Raw genomic sequence first — 17413 nt, 5'->3', positions numbered from 1 at the left:
AGCTTCCTGGAAGCAGCACCACCTAAGCTGAGTCTTAGATAAGCAGAAAGGTAAAATATAAAGGATCTGGGTGTAAGTAATTCTGAGAGGAGAGGATTGTATGAGCCACAACAAAGAAACAGCAAATGGGATGAGGGAGGAATAAAAGCAGTTCCCTATTGATCTAGGGAAAGGGTGAGATGGGTGGTAGAAAGTGTGCAAGGCCATAGGAAGGGCTTCTGTGACATTTTAAAGGTACTGAATTTTAACCTTAGGCAATGGAGAGCCATTGAAGGGATTTAAGCAAGGGAATGCCTACAGCAGAAATAATTTAAATCTGGCAGCTGTGAAGAGATTGGATGGTGAACAGACTTGAAGCAAGGTTTTAATCTAGGTAAGTAATATCAGGTCCTAAACTAGAGCAGTAAGAGGGTGGAAAGGAAAGCACTAATTCAAAACTACATTAAGGAGGTTGTTATGTCGGCTCACTGGCAGGCCGTGAAAGAATTCACGAGTCAGGTAGAAACATAGAAGGAAGATTTATTAAAGAGAAGGGTCGGCTGGGCAGAGTCTGCTGGAAACTACTGCAAACTACTGTGTCGCGTCTTTGTTTGTTCTCAAATTTTATATTTTCTAACCAGGATATAAATTTCTTGGGCCTGTAGTGAGGGGTGGGGCGGAAGATGGGGTTGAGCTGGTTATCACAACCTTTGCATATGTTATGTAGATTTAAGTTGGAGCCAGGAGTGGATCCCATACAAATGCAAAACCTCTCCCAAGTCACAGGGCCTGCACTGGGCTGAAGTAAATAGAAAGACTGAAACTGGTGTGTGTAATGACGAGAGGGGAAAAGAGAGAGGAGGACACACGCCAGAGTGGGGCTAATTAATCAATTTAATATCTAATCAATTTATTTACCAATAGCAAAAGACAAAGGCAATTAATAGAATATGCTAATGGCAGAAAGTAAAGGTAGTTAAGACTAAACTATATACATTGATAATGATGTCATGTCAAAGAGTATACATACATATAACTTTGAGAGATCCCAACACATGTTTACTATTGGTCAAAAATTACTTGGCTAATAAATACACAAATACCATCAAGTAAAGAGTATCCAAAAGCAGTAATAAGCTTTATAGGATAGTAACGATTACAGTAGATGCCAAAAGCTCACCAAACCAGGGGCAACAGCACTGGAAAAGTCATAAATCAAAACCTTGCCAGGTCTGTAGCTGAGAGAAACTCAGGCATCTCCCACACCGCTGCTTGCTGGTTCCCAAGAATGCTGCTGCTGTTGGCGTTGTTGTTGTTGTTGCTAGAAGTTAGGGAGTCTTCTGATACAGCAAGCTGCAAACTGCATACAAGTTCCCAAAGATGCTATAATGATGACAATTCACCAATAAAAGAAGTCTCTACTGTCCAGTGAGGCAAGTTCCGATCTCTTATTCTGAAACAATCCTATCCTGAAAAGCAGTCCTGAAACAGCAAATCTTCTGAATAGCAATCTCTTGAAACAGCAATCAATCAATATCAATATGCAGTTAATGATAAGAACACATCTGGCTGATGAAAATAGTACCTACTGTTCTCGCCTGGGACCACTGGCCCAAGGCCTTCCAAAGACGGCAACGTGCCTGTCACGTCATCCTGATATAACTTAGCTACTTCTTCACTTCATCTGCTGATGTGGGGGAAACAGACAGAAAGCAACTGCATCTCGTATCTCCCCTGCAGGAATGAGACAGAAGGGGGAATTGCAACCTCGTCTCATGTCTTCCCTGCCCGGGAGAATGAGACCAAAGGGGGAATTTACTCAACCCCTGATCACAGCACAGAAATCACCTCATCTGCAGGCATAGACAGAAGTTAACACCAACCAATGAAGGCAAATTTTCCTCAACATCTTCCCTACAGTATGCATAGTAAACGTACAGCAAGCAGAGCCAAAGAAAGCTTTCAAAAAGTTCCAAGCAAAATTACATGTTAATTTGAATTATACTAGAGATCCAAATCTCAAAAATAGAAGATTTAGTGCCACCATGACAATCCCCTGTCTTAACAGAGGTAACATCAGTAAAATAGAGTGGTTGATTTGTTCTATGGAAAGGGGCTTGATTTTATTCTTAGGTGATGGGAACATCCTGGAACGTTTTGAGCACAGTAGCATCATGTTCTGACTTAGGTTTTAACGGACCACTCGGACTGATGTTAGAGAATACACTGCAAGGGGAAAACAGTGGAAGTAGAAAGATCATTGATTTTTTTTTTTTTTTAAAGGAGGCTATTGCTGCACAAGAGGTTTGAGATGATGAGGGCTTGGCCCAGGGTGTATGCAAAACTGGGGGTGAAAAGCAATTGGATTCAGGTTGCATTTTTACCTGCAAAATGGGACTGCTTAATTCACAGGGTTGAGAAAGGGAAAGAGAAGTTCAGGAAAGTCACACCTGTTGAGCTCAATTGCCTGATGTAACCAGGAGGCTCGGGTGTCTGCTGAGAGTGAGAATACTGTACAGAGGCTTGAAGAAAATAGTGAAGATTTGGGAGACAGCAAAGGAAACAGAAGGAGCGGAACAAAAGTTATTTTAAGGATTAATTGATGCCCTACATGAGGTTTGAAACTACGTAAATTTAGTGATATTAGTCTAACCTATTATGTGATTTCCATTCACAACTCTCAGCCACCCAGCTGTAGGAGTTAGGCAGATTGTAGAATCAACAGAGTTTCAGTTGTAAAATGGTTTAAGTTAGATGATTTTAAAATCTACATAGTTCCAAAATTCTGCAGTTCTAAGAATCCTAGAATTTTTACCACATAATTTTTCTTAGTGTGGTTAACTGTATATAAACATAAAACTTACCCTTTTAACCATTTCACTACACAATTTTTAAAAAAGCTTCCTAACCAGGGAAGCTTTGGGTTTTAGGTATGCTGGGACAGTAAAATCCCACCCCTCAAGGTGGCAGTTCTGGGCCTGGTGTGGCTGGAGTCCCACCTTCTGTTGCCGCTGAATGAAAGCAGCCTCAGCTTTTTTTTTTATCGCAATAAGTAATACAAGTATTCATTTTCTAAGTATCAAAAAAGTTTGGGAAGCACTATTCTAAGCCATAAAAAAATGAGAAACCCAGTATTACAAAGAGTTCAAAATAGCTGCTTCTCTATTAAAGAAGTTTTCTCACATCTTCAGGACTTCATAACTTATTCTACCATGTAGGGCTTAAAGCTTCTTATTGGAAACAAACACCCATCATTATGCCCATCATTTCCACTGTTTAAGAATCTCTGAAGAGGATCTAAGAATTTTGAATGGATTCAAGGATTTCTCCACCTACGTAAAAAATAGGAATCCTTCAAGGGATGCCTAATTCATTTATCCACAGAGTACTGACTATGGCAGGCACTGAGTTGGTTTCTGGAGATAAAAAGGTGAACAAGACATGGTTTTGACTTCAAAAAACTTAGTCTAGGGAAAGACCAAATTAATTAAACAAATAATTAAAACTGTAATAAATGTAGATGGAAAGGTACCTAATATTATAAGAGGATCTAATAGAAGAGACTACTAAAACAAGATAAAAGGATTAGTAATCACTTGGCAGGGGTAGGGGTAGGTTTGGTAGAGAATTTTGGAGGCAACAGCATGCAGAGTCCTAGGAGACACTAAAAAGCCAACAAGGCCAGAGGGCAGGAAATGTTTGGGAATGAACCTGGGAAAGTAGTAGGGGGAGTTCAAAGGATCTTCCTTCAGAGAGTTAACAGTAAGCCCCTGAAAGGGTGTAAGCAGCATAGAATCTTATCAAATTTATTTTTCAAGAAGATCACAGTAGCTATAATGTAGAGAAGTGGTCTCAAAGTGGGCACAATTTAAGGTGGGAGAACATATTAACTTTTTCTCATCTTTAGAATGTGTTATAATAGTCATAGTGTATTAGCTCAGAAGTACTAATAAGAGCTAGCTTTTTGTTGAACACATACTATGTACCTGAAAAGTGTACTAAGCTATTTACATATGAGTGTATTAACTCATTTACTCTTCATAACTCCGTGAGGTTGGTACTATTAGTATCCTCACTTTACAGGTAAGAAAAATGAGACAGAGAGGTAAAGAAATCAGTTCAAGTTCACTTGGTAAGGAAGTACTAAAGCAGGATTCAAAGCCAGGTCTGGCTCCAGAGTCTGTGACTTACTGTTTAGATTATATACCATTTTTTTCAGCAACACATGTATACAATTTAAAACTTAAATGTATACATGAATTGAGGGTAGATGCTCAAAATTATGTCTGAATACCAGTGAAGAGAAAGGTATAGGCGTGGTTGTTGGTTGGGAAAATATAAAAAGTAGACTAGCAGTAGACTAGGTAAGACATAATGGTATCTTGGAATATAGTGGTAGTAATGAAGAGAAGGGAATAAATTTGGGAGTTATTTGGTAAATAAATTTGACAGGACTCAGTGATAGATTGGATATGTGGGTTAAGGGAGAAGAAGATGCCAAGGAAAATTCTTTGGATTCTGACTTGCATAAATGGATTGGACAGTGGAGCCATTGGCAGGAGACCAGAACAGGTTAAGTCATTCAGTTCTGGTAGTTTTTCTTTGGATCACAACTACACTGTTCTTTCAATGTTGAATGACAAACTGATTACATGTTCTTTCCATTTGTAACAAAACTTTCCATTTCCATTGTAAACATTTATACAAGCAATTATGCCTATGTTGTATTGAAAATGGCATGGTCAATTTTTCACCCATTTTCTTGATAAGTGTTATGAATTAAGTCTTATAAAATTTGGAAGTGAATGCTAGTTGGTATAACAGGATAATGAAGCGTCAACAGCCCTTTTCTTTAAAGATACCGATGTCCCTATAGCATTGCTAACATGGTACTGAGACATCCTGTTATACTCAATCATATCCTGTTATGAGGAAGCTGTGATATTCATTCGGGGATGACTGGAAAAATTAACTTTACATTTTGTCTTTATGATTTTCTACATACTAAACTTTTAAAAGTTTATAATATTGTCCTCTGTCTTCCTCCCAGTTTTTAGAAGTATTACAGAAAAGTACTGAACTGGTTTAATAGATACTGTGATTCTAGACTATTCGGTTTATTTTCTTCAACTTCATTTGTAGAATTTCTAATGCTAAAACGCTTCTTTTAGAAAACAAGATAAATAGAAAAACATACTAACAGTTTGAATGTTATAAACTAACAGCCACAGGGAATGATTTTTTAAATGTTATTAACAGCATGTTGCTCCAACAAATAATGCTGGTCACTTGATTCCTTCTCATTTCAGGTTCTCCAGAAACTTTCCATTTAACCTCTGAAAAACACACATCATTTTGCCACATGGCCCCACCGCCCAGTCACATCACTGAACTGTATGTAGGTAATAGCTCCAAGGCAGAGAACTATGTTAGATTGATCCGTGTCCATTCCCTCATCAGTTCATGCTCACTTTCCATTTGGTACAGGCCACTCACACATGCTTTCCCTGAAATGCGCTTAAGTCAGACACATCGATAACCTTCCTGTAACACCAAGGAAATGAAACTTTCCAAGACAGAATGGCTTGAGCTTTCTCCAGGGCATCTCAAAAAACGCAGGGGTGGTCGCCAGCTCTAGGAGCCGCTCCGGATCGCTCAGAGGTGGCCCTCCAGCCCCCAGTCACCGCCCTCCGGGTGGCACACCCGCCCTACCCCGCTCTACCGCAGGGGATTTATGGGTCTCAGAGGCGGAAGGAAGGAGCGTGACGTCCCGGGAACTCCCGCGTGACGTCGCAGGGGCTTCAGGCGGGGCGGGTCCGGCCGCCTCCGAGCCCGGCCGGCGGCCCTCGGGCCGTCCCCACCCCCGGAGGACGCGGGCTGCCCTAAGGGGCTGACTTTCCCGCCAGGCGTTTGGCAGGTTAGTGAAGGAAAGACGAGAAAAGTGGACGGCAGTCTCTTCACCGCCCCGGAGCGAGCCCCCTTCTCCGCGGGCTTTCGAGAGTCTCGAGGCAATCTTGGAAGCCGTGAGTAGGAGAATTTCCCCCGATCCAGAGCGCTGGGTCGTAGAGGCCATTTCCGGTCGGGAGCTCCGCGCTGACCGAAGGCGTTTGGCCCGCGGGATGGGGACGGCCGTACGGCTCTGGGGCTGAGTGTGAGGAAGTAGGCTAGGGTCGGGCTAAACTTCGCGGGACGGCGGGAAGGACGGGCTCGCGCTCCGCGCTGTTGGCGGCTCCGTGCCCGGTCCGCCCCGCGCATGCGCCGACGTATTCCCGGCGCTGAGGGCGCCTCTTGCTCTTCCCGCGCCAGGCGCGCTGTTAGCCTGTGGAGCATTTGCGGGATGGAGAGGCTGCTGGCTCAGGGTCGTGGCATGGGAGCCTCTGGACCTCTGCGTTGCTAGTAAGAGAATCGCTCAACGTCCCCATTCAGTTTGTTTAGAGTTCCTGTGTGACTCAAGGCTCGGCTTTTACCTGTGTGAGACTACGTGTGGTGTGACAGGGAAGAAATATTTTATTGAGCACCTTAAGTGTGATGGTTTACACTGCCACAGGATGCTCAGAAATGTATTATGGTACTATGTACCTTTGAGCCAAGAATGCAACTTGAGAGGCAAGAAGCGCATTTCTGAGATACCAAAGGGCAACATCGTGTAGCAAATAACGGTTCATTGCCAAAAGAGATGCCAACAAAAAGTGCTGGTCATGCAGGATAAGTTGGAGATGGTTTTGTGAGCCAGAATTTACCAAGTTTACTATTGATAAATTGTTTTTATATGGGGGAAAAAACCAACAACTTTTTTTTTACTATCTCCGAAGATAGCTGTATTTCTTAAAGGACACTTTTTTTACACCGCTGGTTTTAAGCTATTGAGTACTATGCATTTTTAAATTCATTAAAATAACTAAAACTTTGTTTTACACTATTTACTTAATAGAAATGATTGTTCTACCTTTTTTTTTTTTTTTTTTTTTGGCTACTTAGCAGTATTTTGTAATTAGTTGGCATTACAATTTGAATTCCAGCCTTGACAAAGCCAAGTTGTAGCAATGTGACCTTGGGCAAGTCACTTCACCTCTTAAACTTCTTTCTCCAACTGTAAAATGAAATTAATAATGGTAGCTGTTTATGGAGTTGTTCTGAAGATTAGGTTAAAAATGAGTATCAGACATCACAGTCCGTGGTATATAGTGAACACTTAATAAATGGTGGCTTTTACTGACAGTATAGGCCCACTGATTGATCTTTTAGGGTTGAAAAATAGTAGAATATAAGCTTCTTTGGACATAAAGCTATACTAGTGCAATGTACCCAGTCTCACTTAAAAAGAACTTTATTATGGAAATAATAAACTTACACAAGAGAGAGAGACTAGAATTATGGACTCCCTCATATACTCATCCACTGCCTCACTTCAATAATTATCAAAGTTCAGCCTTTCTTCTTTCATCTCCCCACCCAACATCCATTTTTTGTTTTAGCTGGAGTATTTTTAATCAAATCTCAGAGAACATATCAGTTTACCTGTAAAGAGCTCAGTATATTTCTCTTTAACAGATAAATGACCTTTTTTTAAATTAATATGACCGCATTATCATACCCAAGAAAATTAAAAATAGTTCCCTAATATTATCTAAAATCCATGTTCTTTTCATTGATTGTCTCAAAAAAGTATAACAAATTTTGAAAACTTAATAGAAGTATTATTATTTTTGCACTGCTTTACAGTTTACCAAGTGGCTTCACACATAATCTTGCTTTCTTTAGTAATTTCACTGCTTATTTTTGCTTCATCAGAGACCTCAAGAAATGGTTAATAAGAGACACTTAAATTGGGCACTTGTTAGCAATAGTAAGGCATTGGCTAAGGAGCCAGATGTGAGGTTTAGTGGACTTGTTTATCATTTTGTTTTTTTGGTGGTAGCCAGTTAATGGTTTCAGTTTAAGAACACATTAAAATATTTATTAATCCACTTGAACTTCTTAATAGCCTGTTGCTTCCTTCAAGGGCTGTACAAAAAAACTTAATTATTCACCTTTACTCTGAGAGAGGCACAAAGTAGCTTTAGCCTAGTTGCTTTGATATTAAATGTTTCTGTATTCATAGATCTTTGCTGTGTCTGTATCTTGCTCACTCATTGCTCTTATTATGAGAAAGGTAGTCAGATGCTTGTATTAATATGTCAGTCATCTTTCTTGCTCTGTATTACGTGTGTCTTTGTATGTGTGTAAGTCAAGAATACTTCAGAATTTTTTCAGTTTTTGGTTCAATATATTGTTGCACTCTGTATTGACTCAAAAGTTTAAAAAGCTGTAAATTCTTTCGGAATGGTGAATCAATACCATGAATGATTATAAACCTCCCCATATCAGAATCCTTTCAATTTAACATAATTTAGGTAATTCCTTCTAGGAGGAATAAGAGAAAATTTGCTGGAAAATTTAACTTAACTAAAGTCCAGATTACTGAAATCAGGACTTTTCTCACTATAATCATTTTTCCTCGCTTCCCACCCCTCAAATTCTCAAAGTCATTGATTACAGGTAAATAAGGATAACTTGAGAACTGCTAGCTGGACTTGACGTCATCCTGACTTCAAATTACACAAAGGTATATGCAGAATTCATTTATGTTACAATATGTCATTTCAGGTGTTTCAGCTGTCCCAAGACAACCTGTATAATGTAACAGAAAAGGTCAGAAAACATTAGGTAAATAGAAGTGTGGAGCAAGATGAACGTCTCTGGAAGCAGTTGTGGAAGCCCTAGTTCTGCAGATATATCTAATGACTTTAAGGATCTTTGGACAAAGCTAAAGGAGTATCATGATAAAGAAGTACAAGGTAAAATCTTTTCTTCAATACTTACAGCAGTATTCTGCTGCGACTAATAATAACTAGTTATGTATGACAGTTCAAAGATCTCATTTTTAAGGGACCTTTGCTATTTATTTTTTTGTGATTCATTTTATGGTTGAGTTGTTGCTTTTTAACTATAGACAACTACTACAGCATGTAGCTCTCACACAATTTGTACCGGGGTGCCAAAAAAATGTATACAAGTGGACACTGGTCAGTGTTGCTCAAGCAGTAGTTTGCCGCAATCAGAAGTGTCTGGACATTGATGGTAACCACTTTGTAATTGCAGAAGTCAAACGTGACTTGTATTCCTCTTCTGTTTTCGATATATATTATTACAATTTTAATAGTTTTTTCCTTAAATTATGTATACATTTTTTTGGCACCATATATATTTTTATACATACACACACGGATATATACATATATACATATATATTCACGGGAGGTGGAGTACAACATAGGAAATATAGTCAATGGAATTGTAACAGCTATATTCGATGTCAGAGGGGTAGTAGATGGGGGGGTTATCATTTTGTCCACCTATTACATTGTTTTGTATACCTGAAACTTAAAAAAAAAGTAAAAGACAGTTTGCCTTCAAAGAACCTGTAGTCTAATAGAGTCGTGTAAACAGATCATTGCAGTGTAATGAAATAGGAGCTTAAAAGGCTTATATGAAGTATAGTTGCATGAACAGAGGATTAAGTCGTTGTGGTTGGTGTGAGTTATATAGATATTGTTTGTGATTGTTTTAAACTATATTCCGTATAAAAGAATTTTCTATTAAAGCGAAATTCAAGGTTTGATATTAAGCTTTAATATACCTATATAATTCTGAAACTTTAATACCTTTTTTCTATGTGTGGGAAATGCTTCATATTATATTTGTTCCTTGCAACCATAGGTTTAATTCTATAGTGCTTTTTAGTTTTAACATTACACTGGAATGCCATTAAAGCTTGATCCGCCTGAATTTGAAGTATAGTGTGTGGGTCTGTGTTCAAATTTTCCAGTGGTACATTTAGTTGCTAGCAAAACCTCATGATAATGGACTCAATTAATGGGTTCTGAAATATGAACCCCAGAAGTATTCTTGCAAGCACCAGTGCATTTGAAGATACTTGTTCAAGAAATGTTTTTTGGGACACTTACTATGTGCCAGATCTTATGAGCAAAAATGAATCATATAGTTCAAGTTTTAAGGAATTTTGTAGTGTATCATGTTATCTGGAAATATAAAGGAAGAAGCAGATGTGTGTTTAGGGGCAGGGGGATTACTGTCAGACCAGGCTTACCAATTGAATTAAGTTTGATTAACCTGTATATGCTATGCTGAAGGCATGGTTGTCATCATGCCTTGTCTTTAGGATTAAGTCTAAAACTTTTATCTTGAGTGACTATTCTCATTGATTGCAAGTGGACGAGAGAAGTGCTGTGTTGAGAAAGAGGCCATGTGATAGAGTGGTTAAATCCGTGAATTCTGGATCTAGACTGCCAATTTTCAAAAGCCATATATGTAAAGCATTTGGAAGAGTGTCTGGCATATAGTAAGAAATATGTGTGTTAGCTGTTGCTGTCATTCTGAAGCAGGAACCATTATGTATCAATTCCTGCTGTGGACTGTCTCCGAGGCAATGGGATACTAACAACAACTTGTAACAGAGGTTTCACATACTGATTACTTATTATCCCCTTTATGGTTTTTTAGACTCTTGATTCTAGAAGGAAACAGAAAAAGAATGAATGACCAAAGTAATAACATGAGAAAATTTAAATGATTAGAAAATCTTAGAAAATTCTTAACTTTCCATCTCTTTGGCAAGGGGGAGGAGTGGGGATACTTTAAAAATTGTCATGTAATATACATAACAAAATTTACCATCTTAACCATTTTTAAGTGTACAGTTCAGTTAAATACATTTTCTAATGTTGTGCAGCCATCACCACCATCCATCTCCATAACTCTTTTCATCTTGTGAAACTGAAACGCTATACTCTAATTAAACAGTAACTTCCGGTCCACCTCTCCCTGCAGCCACTGGCAACCACTATTCTACTTTCTGTCTCTAATTTTGACTGCTCTGAGTACCTCATATAAGTAGAATCATACAGTATATGTCTTTTTGTGACTGACTCATTTAACTTATCCTAATGTCCTCAGGGTTGTAACATATTGCAGAATTTCCATCCTTTTTTAAGACTGAATAATATTCGGTTGAATATCATGGACCACATTTTGTTTATCCATTTGTCTGCTGATGGACATTTGTGTTGCTTCCATCTTTTGACTATTTTGAATAAGGTTGCTATGAACATGAGTATACAAATAACTCTTCAAGACCCTGCTTTTAATTATTTTGGGTATATAACCAGAAATGGAGTTGCTGAATCATGGTAATTCTATTTTTAATTTTTTGAGGAACTACCATGCTGTTTTCCATAGTGGCTACACCATTTTACATTCCCACCAACAGTGCACAAGCATTTCAATTTCTCTACATTCCTACCCACCTTGTTTTTTTTTGTTTTCTTTCTTAGCCATCCTGATGGATGTGAGGTGCTGTCTCATTTTGGTTTTGATTTGCATTTCCCTAATGATCAGTGATTTTGAGCTTCATTTCATGCACTTATTGGCCATTTCTGTATCTTTGGAGAAATGTCTATTCAAGTTCTTGCCTATTTTTTAATCAGGTTTTTTGTTGTTGAGTTATATATAGTTCCTTGTATATTCTGAATATCAACTTCTTATGAGATATAGGATTTACAAATATTTTCTCCCAATCTGTGAATTACTTTTTCACTCTGTTAATTGTGTCCTTTGATGCACAGGAGTTTTTAATTTTGATACAGTCTAATTTATTTTTTTCTTTTGTTGCCTATACTTTTCGTATTATATCTAAGAAATTGTTGCCAAATCCAGTGTCATTAACTTATTGCCTTATGTTTTCTTCTAAGAGTTTTATAATTTTAGCTCTGATGTCTAGGTTTTTGCTGCATTTTGAGTTAAATTTTGTATGTGGTGTAAGTTCCGAGTTTAACTTCATTCTTTTGAATATGGATATCCAATTTTCCAGCACCATTTGTCGAAAAGACTGTCCTTTCCCATTGGATGGTCTTGGCGCCCTTGTCAAAACCATTTGGTCATGTATGTGAGAATTTATTTGTATTCTATTTCATTGGTGTACATGTCTGTCTTTATGCCAGTACCACACTGCTTTGATTTGTAGCTTTCTATTCAGTTTTGAAATCAGGAAGTAGGTGACCTTCAGCCTTGTTCATTTTCAAGATTGTTTTGGCTATTCAGAGTCCCTTGAGATTCCATATGAATTTTAGGACAGATTTTTCTATTTCTGCAAAAAACATTATTGGGATTTTGACTGAAATAGCATTGAATCTGTAGATCGCTTTGGGTAGTATTGACATCTTAATACTTTCCAGTCCATGAACGTGAGATGACTTTCCACTTGTGTTTTTAATTTCTTTCAGCAACACTTTGTAGTTGTTGTTAAGCTTATTCCTAAGTATTTAATCTTTTAGATGCTATTGTAAATGGAATAGTTTTCTTAATTTTCTTTTCAGATCGTTAATTGTTAATGTATAGAAACACCACTTATTTTTACTTGTTCACTTTGTATCATGTAACTTTGGTGAAAATCTCTACTTCTTAGTTGTAGTTTTTGAATTCCTAGCTGAGATAAACATTAGAAACTCTTAATTTTTTTAATGGAAGTTGGGAGTTTAACTACTACTACTTCACCTGCATCCTTTACTGCTCTATAAGCTCATTCTTTGATAGATGATTCTGATTCATGTTTGCATTAAAGCTCTCTTTCAACATATAGGATTGCTGATGCAATCAGGGCACATTAATGTTCATTTAGAAATCCAGGTATTGTTTTATCTTTGTTTTTAAACTTAAGCTTTTTTCTAAAAGTGTCAAAACACAAAGTAAGCAGTGATAAGTTTTCCCTCTCCTCCACCCCCACACAGGTAACCACTTGTATTATTTTTATTTGTGTGTGTTTATCTGTGTTCTTTTCTATTTTAAACTTTAAGTTTTTCTTTTTTTTAATTTTAGGAACTATTACACATATATGAAAGTAAAGATAATAGTATAATGAACTCATATATACCCATCACTCAGCTTCAACCATTGTCAGTACATGGCCAATCTTTATTTACCTATATTCCGTGTGCTTCTCTATCCCTCTTCCACTGAGTTATTTTGAAGTCTCTAACATAATTTCATCTATAAATAGTTACATATAGTTCAGTAGTCCTTTTTTTTTTAACAGCTTTATTGGGGAACAATGTGTACTTCTGGGACTTTTTATAAGTCAAGTTGCTGTCCTTTCAATCTTAGTTGTGGAGGGCTCAGCTCAGCTCCAAGTCCAGTTGCCGCTGTTAGTTGCAGGGGGTGCAACCCACCATCCTTTGTGGGAGTCGAACCAGCAACCTTGTGGTTGAGAGCCAGCGCTCCAACCTAATGAGCCATCTGGCCCTGGCCCATGTGGGAATCGAACCGGCAGCCCTGTTGCCCAGAGCTCGCGCTCTTAACCAACTGAGCCACCCGTCCGCCCCTCCTGTAGTCTTTTAAAAAAAAATTCCATTGTGACACTAACAAAACAAATTCTCTAATATCATCTAATAATACCTAGTAGATGATAGTGTTCAAATTTTCCCACTTATCTAAAATGTCTTTTTTAGTTGGTTTGTTCAAATATGTACTTAAAAGACATTTCCATGTTGTATTTGATTAATATATCTATTGGTTTTTTTAGTGAGGTTTCAAATTTGTTGTTAGTGATAAAGATCTTTTTTTAAAGTGAACTATTCTTTTGGTCATATGTCTAGGGACAAATATGAATATTTTACATTAATTCTGCTCTTCACTTGACTACACTGTTTTCTCAGAAAATCTAGTGTGAAACACTGAGGAAGGTTTCAAGTTTTAGAACTGATTTGCCATTCATTCAGTGAGTAGTTATTGAATTACATGCCAGGAATGGTGGTAGGTACTGAGGACACATCAGTGAGGAAGATACAATACATTTTGTGGGCATAGTATTCATTTTTCTTTAGGAAAATATTTATGCAATACAATTATATAAAGAAATGATAGCAAAAATAAGCCAGACACAAGATAGTCCGTCTTGGTAACACTGTTAACAACAATGTAATCAGCTTAATGCACTTCTTTTAAAACTAGCAAGGAATAAACAATGTCTCCCAAGGTCTGCTGAAGAGCAGCTGTATCTTCCTTTTGGCTTATTATACTGTGATCCCAGGACGTACGCTTACCAATAAGAACAGCTTCAAGTAAACTATTTATATTATAGGAGCTACGTATTATAAAGCTTATTCTTTGTGACCTGGAAGTGAAGCAAATGCAGTACTTTGAAATAATTGAAATAAAACCAGATGTACTTGAATTTTTGTTAAACATTTTATAAAGGCAAATTAGCGGTCTGCCATAAGGTTAAATTCTTCATCCTTCAAATAATTACTTTCTGTTGTTTTAAACTGGTTATACAAAGATCATTAAATTTTTATTATGCAGAGTCCCTTTTTTACTCATCTTTACATCCCTCTAGGTAAAAGTGCTTGGCACATAGTATAAAATCAATAAATGGTATCTGAAGGATTTGCATAGTTTATAGCTAGATCAATGGAACATTTTCTTGGACATCAGTTTCTAAAATCCCATAGTATATGGAAATACTTGACTACCATTTACTTTAAATTTTCTTTTTTTTTTTTTTATAAGACTGTAGAAAGTTGGGAAAGGAAAAATAAGTCACCTTTCTACAGAATGACATTTGTTTATTCTTTTCTAGTTTTAAATGATATGCACATAGCTTATTATATTGTGATAAGTGTACATACTGTTTTATATCTGGATTATTTTTGCTGTTTTATTATTTAACTAAAGTGATGTTTTTAATGTTGCACATTGTCAGAATTTTTATACATACCTATTTATTTTAAAAATAAAACTGGGCCAGTTTTATTTTTAGGTTCTTAATTTAACAGCGATAAAATATTTGGAGATTTCTTCTTCATGTTTTCTGTATTTCAGGGTCTTCAGGAGACCTCTATTTTATGATGAGGATGCATCAAGAAAATAAATAATCTATTGTTTGATAAGAACAATATGCCATATTCATCAGATTATAGAATACATAAAACTCATAAAGATTATACAGTATACAACTTTTTTAATTGTCTACTCCTCATGGCTATACTCTAATAGTCATCACACTCACAAGGGAGTTAGTTTATATTCACTGAAAACCTTTAAGAGCGGAATACAGCAGTTGTTGGTATATTTGGTTAATATTCATATGCTTTATGAGTGGTAGATATTGGATATATATTTGAGAGAAGATAACGTCTGGTACATTATATTGATCAGGCTATATTTTTTGAATCTTAAAATCACTTATGGAGTCTTAAAGGTATTAAATGAGCACTATTTTTAAAAAATGAATATGTTATTTAGAAACATTTTGGTTGAGCCTAGGCAAATTTGCTGAAAGCAGGATTTTTTTAAGAGTCCTTTGTCAATGTGTTTCACATAGTTCCACATAAAATTAGAACCTTCCACTGTGTGATAACATCAAAGACATGCCTGAAGGGTACTTAATTTTTTTTTTAAGGTGGGGAATCCACTTGGAGAAACCAGTGTAAGAGGCTATTTGAAAGACATCAAACGTGGACTTGTCCGGACTTCACAGGTTTTGAAGTATATATAGGAATCAAAATTGACTCATTACTTTTAAACTTTCACGTCAGTTTGAAAAAAGGAAAGTTACGGTAGTACTTAAGATATGTAATTTTTACTCAGGTATCCAAGAAAGTCTACTCATAGGAACTTAGATGGTGTTGTATATATCTAGAGCTTTCTTTTTTCCGTATTGACCAAAGCGTAACAAAATGATAGCAAAAACATATATACGAAACAGCGTGTACACTGATTACAAGAATATAACAAGCTACATGCATTTCTTTTAAAACTAGGAAATAATAAAATCTCTCAACTTCTGTTGAAGAATAGCGATAATGTGAACCCCAGGCCATTTTTGTTGGGAAATTTTAGAGACATTTGTGACTGAGTTTTTATATCTTTTATCTTTTGGATAATTATATCCTTTCATGATTGTTCATTCTAGTGTCTTATGTTACTTTTGTGACAAATGCTGCTAGTGTCAGGGTTAAACACAAGTTATTGATCATGTATAGTCTTTAGGCTTTGAATTCAGAAATAACAAGTTTTAATAGAATTTAATAGAAATTTCAGAATTCTTTAAATTTTAAGTTTTAGTAAAGCGTTCATTTGGGTATGATTTTATTTTTTTGCCTTTTTAAATCTCAATATCAGGTTTATTATTTAAAAAACACATAACAAAATGGAATTTAGAATATTTATTTTTCAGAATGCCACCATTTTAATAAATGGTCTCTTGTCCATGGCAGGTTCTGCAATAAGCATCCCATTTAATAATATTTTCTATATCTGGTAAATGTGGTTATCAGTTTCATAGGAAACCAAACAGATTTTGGGGGACACAGTTGAAACTCCTTTGAAGAAAAGTATGGAGGCTCTAATATAACAGGATAAATATTTCTTGATTCAGTTTTGGATTGCTCCATTTGTTTTCTCAGATGTTTCATCAACAATCCCAAAAAGATTTTTGGATAACATTTATATTAAGACTACACAAATTAACAGTGAAAGGAATTATATGTAATTTTGGTCCATTTTCATTATTAAGAATACTATCAGTAACTCTCACATCTGTTATATTTGTATTACCATCCATAAGTTCAATAAAATCCACAAAAATTAATTTATCCATTTTGAGATAATTAAATTTTAAAGAGCAAACCAGGCACAGCTTAAACATGACTGCATCTCACTTTGAATTCTCACTTTGAAGTTGAAATAATTTATTAGGCAATTAAAGAAACACTAGTAGTAGTATTTTTGGTAGAAGTTAAATTACCTGGTCTATGTATAAAGCCACTGTTTGTCAAGAAAGCTGTTATTAGGCTTATTTATAATTCAAAACCATAAATAACTTGTTTTAAAATGACAGTACATACATTATATATGGTTTGTTCTGGGTGAAAATTAACAGCAATGATTTTTATTTGGTGTATAACAAATTGAATTCCTCTTCATTTCTGAATTCTTACTTAAATTTGTTTCGTATATTATAACTATACTGTGGGCCCTTAATTGTTTAATTTCCTCCAAAATTCATATATGAATAGATGTAAGGTTAATTGTAGTACAATGCTTAGTCTTTTGAGCGCTGTTTCCTCAATAGGTGTCTCAGGTTGCCAGTGTTACAATCCTAAATACTTTGTTGAACAGACAACCTGTTCATACAGGAGCTGCATTGTTGTATAGCCTCATTCCTTCCGATGGGTGTGGAACAGGCTTAAAGCACACTTTATAGGGGTTCTAATTGTAGATGCCTAATTGACTTGTTGAATAGCAAAATGCTAAAATTTAAACACACACACACACACACACACATAAACCTGTTTCAGGGCTGATCTGCATGACAGAA

At 36.4% G+C, this 17413-nt stretch overlaps 1 protein-coding gene across 6 annotated transcripts in view; it reads left to right on the top strand.

Moving 5' to 3' along the window:
* Nucleotides 1-17413, top strand: part of RBBP8 (RB binding protein 8, endonuclease) — a 94542-nt gene that overhangs the window by 12677 nt on the left and 64452 nt on the right. For 2 of the 6 annotated variants that reach the window (XM_074340239.1, XM_019741273.2), the window contains exons 1-2: nucleotides 5867-6002; nucleotides 8626-8816. In XM_074340239.1, the coding sequence (XP_074196340.1) occupies nucleotides 8708-8816 (109 nt within the window). In that variant the 5' untranslated portion in view covers nucleotides 5867-6002; nucleotides 8626-8707. Of the gene's footprint in view, nucleotides 1-5775; nucleotides 6003-6239; nucleotides 6376-8625; nucleotides 8817-17413 lie in introns of those variants that run through there. The other 4 variants (XM_019741272.2, XM_074340243.1, XM_074340241.1 and 1 more) reach the window with 4 other exon arrangements.

Source organism: Rhinolophus sinicus, linkage group LG09, assembly GCF_036562045.2.
Source record: "Rhinolophus sinicus isolate RSC01 linkage group LG09, ASM3656204v1, whole genome shotgun sequence".
Lineage (NCBI taxonomy): Eukaryota > Metazoa > Chordata > Mammalia > Chiroptera > Rhinolophidae > Rhinolophus > Rhinolophus sinicus.
This window is presented reverse-complemented; position numbering and strand designations above follow the sequence as displayed.